This window comes from Corythoichthys intestinalis, chromosome 9, assembly GCF_030265065.1.
Source record: "Corythoichthys intestinalis isolate RoL2023-P3 chromosome 9, ASM3026506v1, whole genome shotgun sequence".
Taxonomy (NCBI): domain Eukaryota; kingdom Metazoa; phylum Chordata; class Actinopteri; order Syngnathiformes; family Syngnathidae; genus Corythoichthys; species Corythoichthys intestinalis.
The window spans coordinates 22,676,312-22,696,284 of NC_080403.1; the positions used below are offsets into that span (position 1 = coordinate 22,676,312).

At 37.6% G+C, this 19,973-nt stretch overlaps 1 protein-coding gene across 2 annotated transcripts in view; it reads right to left on the reverse strand.

The window, feature by feature from the left end:
* The window catches only part of LOC130922446 (zinc finger E-box-binding homeobox 2-like), a 66,030-nt gene that overhangs the window by 18,730 nt on the left and 27,327 nt on the right, over window positions 1–19,973 (reverse strand). The window contains exon 1 of one of the 2 annotated variants that reach the window (XM_057847266.1): window positions 8,728–8,744. The exons of the other annotated variant lie outside the window; for it this stretch is intronic. Within the exon in view, the coding sequence (XP_057703249.1) occupies window position 8,728 (1 nt within the window). The 5' untranslated portion in view covers window positions 8,729–8,744. Of the gene's footprint in view, window positions 1–8,727; window positions 8,745–19,973 lie in introns of those variants that run through there. 2 annotated transcript variants of the gene reach the window in all.

The window sequence follows — 19,973 nt, forward strand, 5'->3', positions numbered from 1 at the left end:
ACTGGACGTAGACAAACAAGCTGGCCTTCAACGGCTTCTATACGCTTTTGCGTACCGATGGCTGACCACTGTATTTGCGGCGGACACGAGAAAATAACTTCTCAAAATGTCGAAGAGGCAGGCCCCACTGAGTAACTGGTGTCCCCCCAACCTCCGTCAAAAGACAGACAGACGACAGAGACGTCACCGGAGCTACCGAAAAAAAAGGACTTTGCTGAAAAGTGGCTGCAGGAGGTACCATGACTAGAAGCAAATGATGCTCGCACGGAAATGCGGTACAAAATGTGCCGTGAGAATCCCAATGTCGCTGATAAGAGCAGCGCATTTTATGTAGGGTCAAAGAATTTCAGCCATCCAAACTTTGAAAAGCACGAAAAAAACAGAGAGCATGTGGCAATTAGGCAAACTATCGATGTCAGACAGGGGCCCACTCGCCCTATGGACAAGTGGCGGAATAAAGGTAATGAAGAACAGCACCATGCACTGACAAACGTGTTTTTGCTCGCATTTTACAAAGCTAAACATGCACGTTCAATGAGGACTTATGAGGAGGACATCCCACTTTTACAAAGGCTTGGAGTTAATGTGGGAGCCGCATAATGCCCTTTATTTTGAATTGGTGCTTTTATGTTTATTTCTTTACATTTCACTTCAAAGTAATGGCAATTTTGTTGTGCCAGTTGATGTTAATTAAGCATTAATTGTTAATATAATTAATTAAAGGTAATTTGGTCTAAGTAAAGCTTGTCATAATTTTATCGCATCAGGCGGGTCGGCTCTCAAGCTCAATGAGGACCAAGTCACATCTCCAGGTCCTCCTCTGAGAACCTGGGCAAAAAAATATGTGCACCCCTGGTTATACAACATAAAATATACAATATAAATGAATACTATATCACATTTGTAAAATATAAAAACATAATAAAATAAATAATAGCCCATTTTAATAAAATTAATTGAAATGAGCTAAAACACCTGCAATTAAATAATAAGAATAATAGACAGATCCTGCTTACATAATTAAATTTATTAATTTCTATGTGGTGCTTTATCTTGAGAAAATCCACCAATAAAGGTTTTGAAAACCGTTCATAAGAAAAAATAAATAAATTCATTGGGGCATTTCATTTGTAAAATACATGTTAGTATCTTTGTCATTGGGATTGTTTTTCTCTTTAGCACAGGACTTCTTTTTTCTTCTTTCTTCCAGAAAGAAAGCTGACCAATACCTGGGGTCTGAAAGGCAAATTGTTGTTGGATTATCTTTAAATACCCGCTACTTTTTAAGCAGAATTCTAGCTTTTTATAGGCTAATGTTCCTATTGTTGAAAGCACAACGGTGTGTAATAAACAATTAGCACATTTGTATTTTGCATTTGTTTTTCTTACTGTACCGAAAATGAACCGAACCGAGATTTTTGTGTACCGTTACACCCCTAATATTTATCTATATATATAGCATTTTTATTGTTTGATTATTTTTTAGGAAGAATAAAGCCTGTTGAAAAACCTCTGAGAATTTGAATTGTTCTATGGTTTATATATCAGTGACGTGCGGTCAGGGGAGGCAGGTGAGGCAGAGCCTCACCTGTCATCATGACAAAAAAATAATTATAGCATCAAATTTATATGAATATTTGTCCATTGCTCTTTATGTATGACTCATTTCAAACATTTTTTATAGTCAAAATCGCTGAATTTGCCTATTTCCTGTTCAAATAAAGAAATGAAACGAGAGGTGCGGCAGCAACGAGTACAGCCTCACCTCTGATTGCGCAATCCATTACAAACTGGGTTGATACATGGAATTGGAGCGTGCTGGTTGCCGTACATCTGCATGTCGCCATTATAATGTTTCCAGATACGTTTATTTGACCTGATTTTCCACAGTCTGGCTAATGTCTTTATCCCTTAAAGTTTAATGTTTGTTAGCGACATATTTAGTTTTGCTGATGGGAAATAAAACCGCAGTGAAAAGGCACAGATTGCGGCAGATAGTACTCTGCCGCACTGCAAGGGGGCGTACGTGAAACTGGACTTTCCGTTAAATGTGGACGCGGATAACACAACACCGGAGCTAAAAGGTTTGCTTCAAACTACGGGACAGAAGATAACTCGCGCTTTTCAAACGGACTGGTACACCCGAAAAAAAGACTGGCTATGTGGCTGTCCTTCGAAAAAATCGGCTTTGCTGCTTTCCCTGCCTTTTTTTCTCAACTTGTGCCAATGTCTGGACTAACACGAGATATTGTGACATTAAAAAACTACCACGAAGCCTCAGCAAACACGAGAGCTCGACCACTCACATTCAAAGCCTGATTGCTTTAAAAACTTTTGGAAGCTCAAGGATCGATTTGGCTTTGACGAACAGCGGAATCTCAACGGTAGCATCCAGAATGCTAAGGTAAAGAGTTTGAAATACCTCATTAATGCAACCTGCATCCTAGCTAAACAGGAGTTAACATTTCGTGGTAACGATGAGCGTGTAAGCTCTTCTAAACGTGGCATATATGTAGAACGATTACATGGTTTTGCTGAGAAAGATGAAAGGTTAGCTAGACTTTTGGACACATCCACTGTGTTTTCTGGCTTGTCAAATAGAACACAGAACGATCTAATTGAAGCAATCCTCGCCATTGAGGCGGAGAGATTTTTTTTAAAGTAAAGGAAAATAAGGAGGACTTTTACAAAAAGGGCGTAGGTTTGCATAGGGACGGTAGGGACATAACACTACCAACTTTTCAGGATGCTAAAATTGTCCCCACCAACTTTTAAGCAACCTTACCTTTTTTGCATGATATAATGTTCAGTTATATAGAGAATTTAGATCTTTCAATAGTTCCATATGTTGTAAGGATAGAATTGACCCTACCATTATTAAGTGAATTATTTTCATTATGTTTATGTTTGCTAATAAAAACCAGACATTTATTGAGGAAGTTTTCAAAATGTTTCTTTAGTATTTTTTGAAAACAAATGTTTGAATCGAACAGTGTATCATCTGAACCAATTCATGTAAAAATTATTATCAGAAGATAAGGATTTATTTTGCATTGATCATTTTGCCTATTAATTAATTAGGTTCATATACATGAGAAATGTGGCCCTTTGCCCCCTTCATCCAATCTGTTTGGTCTAATTAATGTCCCGTCCCCAGCAAAAAGTGTACCTACATGCAGGTTATGCTGTTATATTGTCCCTACGAATGTTGATACCAAACCTATGCCCTTCCAAAGTAACGCCGGTTTTTGTGGTGAAGGACAGGCGCAAGAGCACAAAGTTTTCATTTCAATCTTATTTAAAAAAAAAAAAAAAAAAAAAGAGCTTAGACCAAGAAAAATACAATAGAATATTTAAAAACTAAATTTTGGCCTTAAATAAAATATTCTTTGTTTTTCTTTTTACACTTTTTGTTTAGCAATCTGTAATAAATTGATTAAAGTATCAGAATTAAAAGTTTTAAAAACAACTGAATATTTCACTAAAGGTCAGAATTGAATTCTGTGGTTTTGTACACCACTCTTTACTCTCATTTATTTTGCATGAATTATAGAATTGCGACGACCAACACATTGAGGGTGTAGAGCAAATGCATGTTATTTTCTTACTTTTACGTATCGATAATATGTACCGTGTGTGCGTGTTTTGTGAAGAATGCTGATGAGATATGAAATAACCAGTAGCCAATTGAATAAGCTACCCTTTTTGGTTTATACTGTATATTTGGAAATCTGACACTAAAGGAGTCAGTGCCTCACCAACCATGAACCTCACCGCACGTCCCTGATGTATATATATATATATATATATATATATATATATATATATATATATATATATATATATATATATATATATATATATATATATATTTATATATATATTTATATATATATATGTATACATATATGTATATGTATGTATGTATTTTATAAAACTGGATTTTTCTATCCAGAAGGAGGAGGCACACTTTAAATATTTTAATGTGATTTCGGCATCTTTGAGTGAACTTTCAGTAAAATTCAAGTATTTCAAGGCCGGGCGGAGTGTCCTCTTTTTTGGAAATCAAAAGGTGGTCACCCTGCGCTAGCTAGTTTAGCTATCTTATTTTCGTTCTTAGCTAACTTCAACAGATGATAGTAATGACTTATGCTAGCAACTCTTAGACAAAATTATTCAACTCAATCATTTTAACTCCTTTGACACCACTTGCGACATTCCAAATGGACAAGGCTTTCGTACAGTGACTAATATCTTAGCAATGTAACAACATTTCGATTTAAAGGGCTTATTTATTTATTTATTTATTTAATTTACAATGGTGGCCGACACTTGTTTTATTGCTCATTTTAGGTTGGGTATTATAGAGCTGGTAATAGGCAAAAAGTAGAACAGGCTTGCCTAAACCAGGAAGTCAAGGACAGGAAGAGAAATAGGGGGAAAATAGAGGTGTCACACCTGATAGAAGTTTAAGGAACCTCTCATAACGAAGTACAACAAAATAGAAAAAGTTTGAAGAGTCATACTTTAATACTTCTTAACATTGGATATTTTAGTTCCTCTTGTTTTTTTGTTCTTGTTTTTGGAGGAATTCCCTGCCATTTTCCTTGGAACCTGCTTAAGTGACTCGTGTGGCAGACCTTTGATGCTAAAGCTAAGTGTTAAAACTTCAATCTACTTTCAGACAAGTGCAGCTATGATATGCTAACACCTAGCCTGCATATACACCTGCTACGCAATTTCTACCTTCATTGGTAGCCAACTTAACTCATTCACTACCACTGACAACAATAGGCATCAAATCCATTTGAACTGGAATGGCTGACATTGAATGATCATGTTTTAGTGCCACTGATAAAGGTCCAATCCATTTAGACTGGGAGGGTTAGCAGAAGTCGTTCAATCAATCTCAGCACTTCTCAGTCCAAATGGATTGGACATCTATTGCTGTCAATGGCAGCCAATGAGTCCACCAACAAATTTATTTTAAAATGTAACATTTATATGTGTGACTTCATAAAATGTTACTTCTATCCAAACTGGCAATAAGTCTAAACCTAGTTAACATATTTCTGACAATGCTACATTCAATAAGTGGCGCCTGAAATAAAGTAAGCGTCAGTGCCAGCCTAGCCCTTCCAGTCAAAATGGATTGGACATTTATTGGCAACCAATGAGTTAACAAAGTGTACTTACTACAAACCATATTGAATAATAATAGTATTTTTTGTAATAGTAACCAAACTATATTTACTTTCAACAACGATCTGACATATGTTTATCAACCTAATACAGTGGTACCTCTACTTACGGAATGAATTGGCTCTGGAAATATTTTCGTAACTTGACAAATCTGTAAGTAGAGACGCGTCTACCATTTAAATGCCCTAATCCGTTCCAAGCCCCCAAAATTCAGACATAAATCTATTGTCTATATCTATTTGATATTACTACGTTTATTTTCTTAAGGCATCTTTAGTATGTTCTGTCTGTATACATCTGAACAAAACAAGCTGAAAGCGCACAGTAGTACTTTGCGTGTCAAATTCGCCTCTTGGAGCACGTTTCACAAGTGTAGCACATTTTGGCAGAACACTTTTTTTTTTTCCTATTCTAATCTCGTCTCATACCGTCTTTCCTGTTTATTTTGCTTATGCTGCCTTTTTGTGAAATATCGACAAAGCTGTCATGCTCATTAATGTTTCTCTCGGGTTCGAATTGAAAGGGTTGAACAGATGACAAATTTATGTTGCTAGAGTCATACTCTGCCATGCGACGTCAACAGCAATGGCGACCTACTAGTTAAACTAATTTTACAAATTGTATGAAAACGAAAACATCAAGAGGGGTTTCAATATCAAATTATTTTAACTGATAATAACATTTTCTTTTAAGAACTTCAAGCCTTTCTATCTGTAGATCCCTGGAATGCAATGCATGTATTTCATATTTAATACAGAAAATCCAGTTGCAAAACAGTCATGAACAATGAACTTATAGAAGCCTTTTCCTAAAGGAACTGCAAAACAAATTTACATTTCACATTCTGAGTGCCACGTGTTGTTATGCCTTTTATATTTTATGCCGGAAATAGTTCAGTTGCAAAACTATGGTGTATAAATGTAGTCATCCAGGGTTATTTCTAAGCAATATGTCTCTCATTTACCCTACTTAACCTCTTGAAAACGACGCTTGACATGTAACGTCTGTTCATCCGCGCCCTCGTGCTACCACAGGTTCAAATTAACCTGCTGTAACGAGGCAGGAAATTAATGAAAAATCGCTTTATGAGCGATGCACCCGAGGTGCAACACTGCGTACCCGGAGGACGACGACAGGGCACGCCAGCAGGCCCTGAGAAGAGAACAAGTCTGTTCCGGATTAGTGTAAAATTGGCTCTAATTTCCCCCCGCTATGACAGTGAATGACACCGGCCCATTTGAAGCTGCACCGCGCCGGCATGGCTTTCATTATCTGCCTTGTTGATTTATTTATTTGGATGGCGCGAGCATCCTTCAAATAGCTGCTTCTTTTGTTTGTACTTTGAACGGCGCAGGAGGTTTGAGTTTGTGTGCGAAGGTACAAAGGAGTTGGTGGTGATCAATTCATGCAGTGTGAGAGTGGCTGTGCAAAGATGGTAAACACTAAACAACACGCAGTCGAGAGCTATTTAACATGCAACAAAGTGCGCAGGGGAAGACCGTGACTCATAACCAGAGCGCGCTTGAAGAACGCTGCCGTTTCATGCTTGATGAGCTTGATCACATGATGTCAATGTACCTCAAAGAGCCTACTTTTTCAACTTCAATACAGTTCTCCTCTCAGGGGTCGAAAAATCTGGATTGCATGTGATCCGTCGTGTTTTTTTGCTTCTTCGTAGCCAGCCAGTCAGTAAAATAAATACAGTGTGAAAATTTGCATTCACCATGGAGGAATTGCTTTTTCTTTTAAATTCAAAACCGCAGCAAAGCAACTTAACTTGAGGTCAAGGAAAATTATTTTGATTTTGCACTGACACGAAGCAGTTCTCCATGCGCGAATTGTGTATGAGCCGGAAGGCATCGACTGGACAGCAACGCGCGACACACTGCCGTTTATTTTACAATCCGCACATGTGATCTTACATTGCAATCATGTGGTGGGCAATAATGACACAGAAATTACCTCGTTTCTTTTTTTGTGGGTGTTAAGAGGCAACAACTAGGCCTCCATTTGTCACAGACACCTTTAAACATTAACATTACATACTTATTTTAAGTAAATTTGTGGTTTCAAAAATTTTAAAGCCTATCTTATTTTTTAAATGACCCAAATCTCTATATAAAGTCATACATGTAGATACTTCTTTTCAAATTTTCTGTGGTTTTTACTATGGACAGATTGATTATTGGCCTTGTCGATTATTGGCGTCAATATTTGATATTTTGTAAAATATTTGCCTTGTGTTTTTTTTTTTCATTTTAATTTTATTTGTATAGCCCTATATCACAAGGTTGTCTCAAAGGGCTTTGCAGAGGCAATATGATACACAGAAACAGTAGATGAATTAATAATGTTCAAGTTTTTTATTACAACTATAAAGCCGTGCTTCTATAGTTGACAACATGAGAGATGCTGGTGACCTCGAGAACTCTCTTGCACTGTTTTTGCGTGACCTTAACGATGAGTGTAAGATTAACATTTTAGCTATACTTAAATTTTTTTAAAAATGTGTTAACTGTTAAAAAATTTGGAGTGCTATTTGTTTTTTTTTTTTAATATTATTTATGCAACTTTATTAGACATGCTGCTGAGCGGAAAACTTAAAAATTTTGTTTAAAAAAAAAGTCGCAAATCCAAGCGTCATAGAATACTGTTAAGTTTGTATAATTCAAAATGTAACATTTTTTTTTTAAATATACCCTTAAAAAGTGTTTTGAAACAATTAGCATACTACATGTAAGATAGGGTTAGGTTTCAGTTTAGATAAACTGACCTGAACGTGATGTTCATTTAAATGATTTTTCCTCTAAAAAATGTCAACAAAACATTTTACACAGCCCAAGTGAATTCTTTCAACTGACCTCAGTTTTTATATTGCGCCAAGTAAATAATATGTACTCCACATATTTACATATAACCCACTTTTTTTTTTATTTTGATCCCAAAAATCAAAAAGTATTGCTTTGCAATATTTTTGTTGCAGATTTAAAATAATTACAATACAAATTAAACCGAATTGCTTTTTGAACAGTGGTGATAGGGAATCTTTAAATCAACAATTTTGTGTCACATTTTTCCCAACACTTAAGCACATTTTTTTAATCTTCCTCTCAAATTCTGTTTTTTATAAACACTTTGATGAAAAAAACCCTCTCATCATCTTCTCGAGCAATAACCAAAACAAACAATAATGTGCATCGTAGTTGGAATAAAGCTCCTGATGACATGCTATAATTTAAAATAATGCCTGCTTGTAATTAATGTATATTTAATTTGATGCAAACTGTGACGACCTCGTTGTCGTCTGTAGAAAGTCAACTCTCTTGTTTTGGACTCAATCATTCACCACATGAGGCCCATGGACACCCACACGCTCAACAAAACCAAAACGTAGCAAGACGAGCGCGTCCTCGGGAGAACACCTCACACCAGTTAAATGACTTAGTATTCATGTGAACTCGTGGAAAATGAACGATTTTAATCTTTGTACACATATTTTGGAACATGACATTGAGAAATACTCACTGCGGCCGCCCGTTGAGTCATACATGCCGTCTGACATTGGTGCGATGACTCAGGCGAGGACCACAACCAAGAACAAACACCTCCCACCTGATCTCCATCTTAGCAGTGACGCTTCCTTTGAGTTTTTATCAAATAGTATTAACAATGACAAAATAGTAGGATAAATAACCGTCTGTCTTTGTCATTGCACAAAAAAAAAACACACACAAACTATGATCATAAAGGCTATCATTTGTGTGGCAATGCACTCTTTGCTCCTCTTTGGCGGTTACCCCACGATGGAATGTGCCACTTCATTTAAATTCAAGGCGGCCATGTTTTATAGATTATCATAAGAACCCTGACAGTCGATTTAAGAGGAACATGGCCTAAAATGACACGTTAACCTGTGGGAATGTGATGTTTTCAAGCGCGCTGTCTCTTTTTTTCAGAGCATTTCTGTGGCAAGAGAAGAGGAAGCACAGACATTCTTGTCTAATGATATGTCATAATAGCCACAAACACGTTGACATGAGGATCCAAATCAAGCCAACCGGAGCCTACTGGCTAGGTAGCGATGGCCACCCAAAATAAAACACACCAGTTATGAGAGATGCTTGCTAATAAGTCACTTTGGGGTAACTTCTGTACATTGCCTTTTACACCACCGATATCGATAACAAGAGGTGAGAAGATGAAGATTAGTGAGCCAGAAAGAAAGTAAGACAAGAAGATAAGAGAGTGACACTTCAGAGGTGGGTTGGAGACAGAAGTGAGCCAAAACTGACTCAGACGCATTCCCACCAAGCTAAAAAGATTAAAAACCATGCAGAAGCCACTCTTTACTTTAGATGTCCCCGCTCATTAGGCGATACTGAACCGCTACCACGACCGCAGAGATCTCCACTATCACCGTGGGGCAAGAGCTACTGCACTTTCAAGGCTACGCACACACACACACACACACACACACACACACACACACACACACACACACACAAAAACACAATCCGCATTGTGTTGTTTTTTTCTTCAAATTGAGCAAACAAAAGGAGGTTCAACTGAACAACAAAAGTTCAGTGAAAACTAGATTTTGCAAATGTTTTTTTAAAGAGTGTTTTGTGTTTTTAAGTCAATATCAATCAATATTAAAAGAAAACTATGCAGAATTGAATCCAAACCATGGGAGATTTTCACTCCCTAAGCATCAAACTGTACAGCTGGATGATACTTTTTCTATTGTCTATAATTTCTTAATATGCTAAAATTACATTTAATATCCTGCATCCCCATTGACAAGACCTTGTGGAGTATGACGGGAACCACTTAAATTTGATGATCATGAAATATATTTGGAGTCACGAGTGCCACATTGCAGATGAATGGTACAGTACTACAGTGTTACCTCTACATATGAAGTGAATTCGTTCCAGGACCTTGTTTGTAAGTCGAAATGGTCGTATGTCGTGCAGGATTTTCCCATAAGAATATATTATAATTCCATTAATTCGTTCCGCAGCCCAAAAACCGACATTAAATCCTTATTAAATACTGCTCGTACTATTACAAATGGCAATTACACATTGCAAAACAAATAAAGTATAAATAAAAATCTGAATAATATTATAATAATGTAACGAATCGGATTCTAATGTGGCGGACGTTTTTGCGTACTGTACCTGAACGCACCGTGACAGTGGCATAGAGCAGTGTTTTTCAACCCGTGTGCCGTGAGAGATTGTCAGGTGTGCCGCGAGAAATTATTCAATATTGCATTTTTTTTTTTTTTAACGTCGTCAGGCGGAGTTGCAGAAGGAAAGAAGGAAGGAAGGAAGGAACGACTAGGTAGAAGGTTTCAGTTGTGTTCAAATGAGCGAGGTATTGCTCGTGTTGCGTTCAAGAACTGCTCAGATTTCTAGCCACCTTGCTGTCCGCGACAATGTGGACCCCAGCACGTCTACTGTACATCATTGGATTAGACTCATCAAGTGTCGATATACACATAAGTGTCCTTTCCATATGTGACAACCGTCAATCGTGTTTTTTTCCAACACATTCTCGAGGACAGCAAGGTGGCCGATGGCTAGAAATCTGAGCAGTTCTTGAATGTGACACAAGCAACTCTCCAACACCGCCATGGTGCCAAGCAAGCTTAAACGTCATCTCCAAACGAAACACCCGTCGCTTCAAATCAAGTCTATGGACAATTTTGCCTTCGTGAAAACAGAGAAGCAGGCAACTTTTTTGAGGAAAACTACAAAGATAAATGAGAAAGCCATCCAAGCCAGTTACATTGTTGCTGAACTTATTGCTAAATTCAAAAAGTCCCACACTGTGGCAGAGAAAGTAATACTACCTGCCTGCAAAGAAATTGTCAGTGAGATGCTTGGCCCTGATGCAGTTAAAGACATTGCTAAAGTCCCCCTGTCTGACAAGTCTGAGCTTTTCAAGCCTAACTGCGGTTAAAAAACAACAACAACAAAACAGAGAGACAAAGAGCTGGTGAAGAAGAGCTTCGTGTGCGTCTTTCTTCAATTTCTAGCCAGGATATCGGCTTTGTGTTCATCTAAACAGGCTCAAGTCACACTGAGTTAGAATAAATATTGAGAAATTACTGGACAATTAAATATACTGTACAGGATAGTAATTTTGGCAAATTTTTGGTTTATGGTGTGCAGCGACATTTTTTCCTATGTAAAAACGTGCCGTGACTCAGAAAAGGTTGGAAAAACACTGAGATAGAGTGCGGTAGAGATTTTACTTTCTCTTTTAATGTTTTTTTTGCTGGCGTCAACTGCCACGGACAGTAGGCGTGTTGTGTTGCACAAGTTGATGGAATAAATGATTAGAAATCTGACGAAACTGGCGATTTCTTTGGCGATGTTATCACAATAATAATTGTCACCTTAACTTATAAAGACTGGCAACAGCGGTCGGAGGAGGACCATTGAGATCGACATTCTACGGCCGTATTGTCAAGCCAGTTCACGGATGCGCACACCACGCTCATATTTTTCTATTATTTCCATCTTCATTTCAATGGTAAGCGTCACCTCTTTCCTTTTTCACCACCTGCACTAACCTTGGAACCCGTGTTTTCTCTGACAAGAAAATCTGCTGTGAGTCCGTCTTCTGTCAAAACAAAGAAACTGCGGCACTGTCATAAATCGTCGTATTTCGAGCATGTCGTCGGATGTAGAAACAAATGGCGGGTCAAATCATATGTCGGATGTCGAAAAGATCCTGTGTCGAAGCGATCGTATGTCAAGGTACCACTGTATTTCTGAAGTGTTGAGTCAAAGAATCACCCCCACGTTTCCCAACTTTTTGCTATTCAAGTCCTTATGTCATCAGGGAGTAAAAACGTTATGTTATTCACTGCCATTGATAAATATACTTGTCAATTATGTAGGTACTGGAATGTTTTTTAGGGATTTGCAATTTATCTGATTGCATGGATAAGGCTACGTTCATACTACAGGTCTTAATGCACGAATCCGATTTTTTCGTGTTTTTCCGACTCGAGTGAGGCATTAAATTGACGGCCTGAACGGGACAAGTCGCATAGAAGGGGACCATTTCAAATCCGATCTGAGTCATTTTCGTATGTAGTTTAATTCCGATCTGGGCCACATTTTCCCCAATTGTCGCGGCGGTCTGAACTGGTAAGTCTCCCAAAACGGAATTAATGCAGCAATTACGTCTGTCAGCTGTCCATTAGCACCTAGCTCGCCTTGAACACGGCTTTTGGGGAAGGGTCGGGCTTGGCAACAGTCATAAAAAACATAAAAATGGGTTGAAGATAAGCCTGAAAATGATCGGTTCTCTCTCTGCTCTATATGAGCAATATTTCAAGGTTGCTTACACGGCCGAGAGTCGGGGCAAACTGTCCGTACGTGTGTGTGACATGCAAGGACAGTGCGTGCATGCTATCGATTCACAGAAACTTTGAATATGAGCCTGGACGGGGATTATTTATGTCTGTTATTTGTGTCCTCTTTTTGGAAATCCAAATGTGATCGCCTTGGAATGACTGATGACAGCCAGCATTTGTAGTCATTTGTTTTGATGCTTCTGCGCATGCGGGTCTTCTATCTCAGCGCGTGTCGGACTGCGAATTAGTGCCATGCATAATATTTGAACGGTCTCAAAGGACAAAGGCAGTCTGAATAGGCACACCAAAAAAAACATGACAAAAAATCGGATTTTGTGCATTAAGACCTGCAGTATGAACGTAGCCTAAGTGTAGAGGCTTGTATTGGCAAGTTAATTTCACACGGCAATGTCATCACACAAATTGCGTCATTTCTGTTAAAAAAAAAATGCAAACTTGTAATTCTTGCTACCTTAGTACTTTCTAAAACAATTTTTTTAAAAGCGCTTTTTCTGATGTATTAAACAAAGGGTTAGCCCAGGTGGTGTAATTGGGTTTTTCAAAATGGGAATTGATCATATTCAGGTTTTTAAATGTGCTTGCATGGCCTTGCATAACCTGGCTATTTTCCAAAACATGATAATGGAAGGTTTATAAGATGTATGTAAATGAAACAACTGTAAATTTTAAGCTCGGAAACAATTTTACTGGCAGATGGCCACCAGCAGATGTCAGTAATGCACAATTTCATTACTTTGACATTAGTTCAGTTTTGTGGGTACATTGAGATATTTTGGGAGAAACAGCTGCATTTTGTAAACCCTACCTACAGTAGGTTCTTCTAGTAGTACTGATTGCTAGAGAAAAGGAAAACATTAAAATGTTTCTTCCTGGTGAAAGAAGAAAGTATATTTTAATTTTATTTGGTATACGGTAATTTATGTAGATCATCTAACGTATATGGTCAACCCTGAGTCATCTACTTGTGCTCATATTAGTTCATCACATGTACTTTAAGTACCGTACATGACACTTTCATTCGTCACACCAGTGACCTTAAGCTGTTCATAAATGTCAATGAGAGTTAAAAGACACTGAATCAGTTTTTGTCTTGGCAGCACAAGTGTCAAGGTGTGAGTGAAGAGGTGGGCAAACGACCTTTGTGGTTGTCGCACATCTTCCTTTCAAGGCTTCCTGTGTGCTCCCGTGGGTTTTGCAAGCCATGTACTACCTGTCCTGCAGACCACCACAGTAGCACTTATAAGAACACCCCACCTTGTTGACTCGTACCTGGTACACCTTTTATGTAAACTACAACACAGGTTCGTCTCTGCTCCCTAAATTTTCTTGATTTGGATGGCTATCAAATTGTAACAAGGTTCTTCCTTGTTTTCTTTATTTTTTAGAATATTGTCTCACTGAATCGGATAAAACAGATTGTGTTTTTATAATGTATTGCCTTATTTTTATTTTTAAGTATTAACTTATTGGCTGACATTGATGGCGGTAGGCGTCCAACCCATTTTGACTGGGAGGGACTGGCTGATCGAACGATCGTTGCCAGCCTCCCAGTCGAATTGAAGTGGACGTCTTGTGCCGTCAATGACAGTGAAACATGATCATTCAATACCAGCCTTCCCAGTTGAAATGTCTAAAACTGTCAATAGCATGAGAATGGGTAAAGGTCTCCAAGCAAAACAAATAACCCAGAAGTATAAGGATGATGCAAAAAAAAAAAAAAAAAAAAAAAAAAAAAAATATATATATATATATATATATATATATATATATATATACAGTGCCTTGCAAAAGTATTCGGCCCCCTTGAATCTTGCAACCTTTCGCCACATTTCAGGCTTCAAACATAAGGATATGAAATTTATTTTTTTTGTCAAGAATCAACAACAAGTGGGACACAATTGTGAAGTGGAACAACATTTATTGGATAATCTAAACTTTTTTAACAAATAAAAAACTGAAAAGTGGGGCGTGCAATATTATTCGGCCCCTTTACTTTCAGTGCAGCAAACTCACTCCAGAAGCTCAGTGAGGATCTCTGAATGATCCAATGTTGTCCTAAATGACCGATGATGATAAATAGAATCCACCTGTGTGTAATCAAGTCTCCGTATAAATGCACCTGCTCTGTGATAGTCTCAGGGTTCTGTTTAAAGTGCAGAGAGCATTATGAAAACCAAGGAACACACCAGGCAGGTCCGAGATACTGTTGTGGAGAAGTTTAAAGCCGGATTTGGATACAAAAAGATTTCCCAAGCTTTAAACATCTCAAGGAGCACTGTGCAAGCCATCATATTGAAATGGAAGGAGCATCAGACCACTGCAAATCTACCAAGACCCGGCCGTCCTTCCAAACTTTCTTCTCAAACAAGGAGAAAACTGATCAGAGATGCAGCCAAGAGGCCCATGATCACTCTGGATGAATTGCAGAGATCTACAGCTGAGGTGGGAGAGTCTGTCCATAGGACAACAATCAGTCGTACACTGCACAAATCTGGCCTTTATGGAAAAGTGGCAAGAAGAAAGCCATTTCTCAAAGATATCCATAAAAAGTCTCGTTTAAAGTTTGCCACAAGCCACCTGGGAGACACACCAAACATGTGGAAGAAGGTGCTCTGGTCAGATGAAACCAAAATTGAACTTTTTGGCCATAATGCAAAACGATATGTTTGGCGTAAAAGCAACACAGCTCATCACCCTGAACACACCATCCCCACTGTCAAACATGGTGGTGGCAGCATCATGGTTTGGGCCTGCTTTTCTTCAGCAGGGACAGGGAAGATGGTTAAAATTGACGGGAAGATGGATGCAGCCAAATACAGGAACGTTCTGGAAGAAAACCTGTTGGTATCTGCACAAGACCTGAGACTGGGACGGAGATTTATCTTCCAACAGGACAATGATCCAAAACATAAAGCCAAATCTACAATGGAATGGTTAAAAAATAAACTTATCCAGGTGTTAGAATGGCCAAGTCAAAGTCCAGACCTGAATCCAATCGAGAATCTGTGGAAAGAGCTGAAGACTGCTGTTCACAAACACTCTCCATCCAACCTCACTGAGCTCGAGCTGTTTTGCAAGGAAGAATGGGCAAGAATGTCAGTCTCTCGATGTGCAAAACTGATAGAAACATACCCCAAGCGACTTGCAGCTGTAATTGGAGCAAAAGGTGGCGCTACAAAGTATTAACGCAAGGGGGCCGAATAATATTGCACGCCCCACTTTTCAGTTTTTTATTTGTTAAAAAAGTTTAAATTATCCAATAAATTTTGTTCCACTTCACGATTGTGTCCCACTTGTTGTTGATTCTTGACAAAAAATTAAAATTTTATATCTTTATGTTTGAAGCCTGAAATGTGGCGAAAGGTTGCAAGGTTCAAGGGGGCCGAATACTTTTGCAAGGCACTGTATATATTTATAAATATACACATATATATTAGGGCTGTCAAACGATTACAATTTTTAGTCGAGTTAATTACAGCTTAAAAATTAATTAATCGTAATGAATCGCAATTCAAACCATCTATAAAATATACCATATTTTTCTGTAAATTATTGTTGGAATGGAAAGATAAGACACAAGACGGATATATACATTCCACATATGGTACAGAAGTACTGTATTTGTTTGCTATAACAATAATTCAACAAGATGGCATTAACATTATTAACATTCTGTTAAAGCGATCCATGGATAAAAAGACTTGTAGTTCTTAAAAGATGAATGTTAGTACAAGTTATAGAAATTTTATATTAAAACCCCTCTTAATGTTTTCGTTTTGATAAAATTTGTAAAATTTTCAATCAAAAAATAAACTAGTAGCTCGCCATTGTTGATGTCAATAATTACACAAAGCTCATGTGGTGCTGAAACCCATAAACAAAAAAAAAAACAAGTAACAAGTGGACATTACACTGTGCTGTCATTTTAATCTGTCTGAGCGGGGCATGTGCGTTTAAGGCGTCAAATACTTTAACGTGATTAGTTAACGCGATAATTTTGACAGCCCTAATAAATATATATATATATATATATGTATAAATTTATACTCACACTACTGAAACAAACTGCAGAACAAAGAGAAAATGTCCACCGAAAGCAAAACTGTCTCGAAACTCACTACCTACTTTACATAGCTTAATTTAATCACATTGGATGACCAACCTAAGTTTTTTATGTTTATTTATGAAAACAAAGTAATCATGCATAATTTGTTTGCAAACTCATTCTGCAAGCAAAAAAAAATTTGAATTTTTTAATTCTCGCGTCATGAAAACCACTTGACTAATAAAAACCTTTTTATATTGCTATAATGTTGGTATAGCTTTGCTCAAATTGGGGAAAAAATGACACTTGGATGTTCTCTTCTTTTCCCTTAAACATATTTCCCAGGTATCTGATCAGGACTCGGTATCAGCAGATCCTCCAAATTAGCTGACTCACATGCTAAAATTTGTGATAAGGACATCCATCCAAAAAGCATGAAGAGCATATTGTAAATTGTAGCTCTTCCAACTGTTACTTCTGGTCGATGGCCAGAAATGGGAGGATAATATTTGGATAAAAGCAGCGGATCGTGCTACTTTGGTTTATTTTACGATCAACAGGAATGCGAATTTGTGAATCGGTGAAGTCTATCTAATTCAGTCCCCTATAACATGACAGTCTGGCTTAAAGGTTAGCTTGTTGAAAATAGCACATTCTGTCAACTGGAATACAAACAATATCAACATGACGGAAAACCACGAAGGCACCGTATGAATAGAAACCTGGCCACCGCAGTCTGCTCGCCGCTCTAAAAGCGGGACTGAAAAGGTCGGCTTGGCCAAAGGCGTATAGTGTTGAGACTTGGCCCTTGGCCCTGCCCTGCGGGCCGCGCTGGTTTTCCGTGTAGCGAGGGACCGACCCAGGAATGCACGAGCAAGTCACAGAGGGACCCGCTCGAAACCACACTATGAATCAAAAGCAAAGCTCCACTTCATTAGGCTCCTGTCATTGCAAAGGCTCTCACACAGCACTCTATAAATACCCGGCATCCAAATTTGTTTTCCTTCTCAAGTTTTTTTCCCTCTTTCTTTACACATGAAAATGCTCAGGGCCTGCTCCAGCTTTCTGATGTGGCTCTTTATTTTGTTCGCCGGAGAAGAGAAAAAAAAAAAACACAATGGTACTTCCCTTTGAATATTGAAACATTCTCTGACAAGCAAAAAAAAAAAAGGGTTCTGAAGTTGTTTTAATAGAGGGTGCAAGCTAAATAAAAAATTCTCTTTGAAATTAAATGAACAGCAATGCACTGTGGGATTTGGTTAGTTCAAGAGCGGCCGCCTTCACTCGCAAGAATGTGTCCCGCTGGCTTTTGTCTCTTTTAAACGTTTGTAAATAAAGTGTGTTAAAGAAGATCTGTGGATCAGAGCGGTACTTTTAAAAGGGACAATTTAGTGCTCATTAAGTGTAACATCAGTGGGTTATTTACAACACGTGTGCGCAGGGACACAAACAACAACAGATAGTCATTAAAACGAACAAGGGGACATTCAGAGCAGTCCTCATGTGACTGTTTCAGGGGACAATAAAAGGGTGGGTGGGAGAAGCACTCTCCTGACATGCTGCAGATACAGATAGGATGCCATCCTCTGGCTAATGTTGGACACTGCATATAAAAGTTACAACTTCCGTTGTGACCCTTGTGACCTCGTTCCAAAATTAATTAGGGCAGCACTCACAACAAGTCTGACAAAAATAAATTCCATGAAAACAGAGTTTTCAATAATTGTAATTCAATCAGATACTTTTAGACAAAAGTGCTTTTATAAATTGTTTGTTTAATGCGGTCTAAACTGCATTTTTTGTTTATTGTGTCATTATCCCCGCACCAGACTTCTTTTCAATCTATGACTGTTTCCTCATAAAATTTTGATTTTACATAAATATTTTACTATGTTTTCTTATTTCATAAAAATGTTGACTTAATACTCCCAAATAGATTTCTCATAATTTTTTATCCCCCAAAATCGTATAATTAATACCTCTCATAAAAACTTTAAAAAAAGTTTATTTCACATATTTCTGACTTTTTTTTTTAAACCGTTAAATAGTTTGAACACAACAACCATTGACTTCATAATCGTATTGCTGGGTCAGATCGGTCATACACTGCACCTTGCCTTCAAGTAGGGGGCCACACACATCAAGAGCAGCTATTCACAAACACATGCACGCAGCGATCTAATGCTGGATTTCTGTTGAAAAAAACAAACAAACAGGAAGGATTGTCTCGGGAGTAATTTGTTCGAGAATTCAAGGTAATTATTATATTTCTCGTACTATGCATGCATTTTAAAACGTGAAAAAAATCAACAGGAGAAATTAGCCGCTACCGCATTGGCATCATAGTTCGCAATATTTACGTAAAATAACTGCTAACTGCACTTTTTTTTTTTTTTTTTGCCTTTAACCAAGAATCGAGACTGTTTTACGTCCAGGTCTGTAAAGACTTCAGGGATTTAAGCATTTGTTCACAAGAATTTTCACCAGAAAAAACTGTTTACATAAGGCAGCCCGCTAATTACATTTACTAACAGACTAGCATTGTACTTTGACGTACGTACGTAAAATAAATGCTAACTGTACGGTTTTTTTTGCTTTTAACCAAGAATCGAGACTGTTTTACGTTCATATGTATAAAGAATTCAGGGATTTACACATTCATTCACAATAATTTTCAACGAAAAAAGCTCTTTGTCTGTGATTCCACTCGTTCAGCTTTGACTGCCTCGCCAACAATGCAGGCCCCCTATTTATCGGCCCCGTGTTCCGTCAATACATTATGAAGTCTATGCAACAACTTAAGTAAACTGGACTTCAGTTAAAGTAAATATGTATTATAACTAGGGCTGTCAAACGATTAAAATTTTTAATCGAGTTAATTACAGCTTAAAAATTAATTAATCGCAATTAATCGCAATTCAAACCATCTATATAATATGCCATATTTTTCTGTAAATTATATATATATTCTGTAAAATAAATTGTTGAAATGGAAAGATGAGACACAAGATGAATATATACATTCAACATACGGTACATAAGGACTTTAGTGGGCATTTCACTCTACTGTCATTTAAATCTGTCTATGCTGTCCTCACTCCGAAGCGTCTACTTTTTCCAAAGCTAGACAGCTAGTGAACGACGACTTAATAATCAGACTTCTTCCTTTTTCATCTGATTTATTAATAAAATGGTCTTAAACCATTGCCCTCTTTAGACCGTCGTAAAACTACAAAAAAAAGTACACAAGCATTGCATTAGCAACAACGTTAGCTTAGCACGCTATACAGGTTCACTAAACATAAACAAAAAGCGTCTCATACAAAA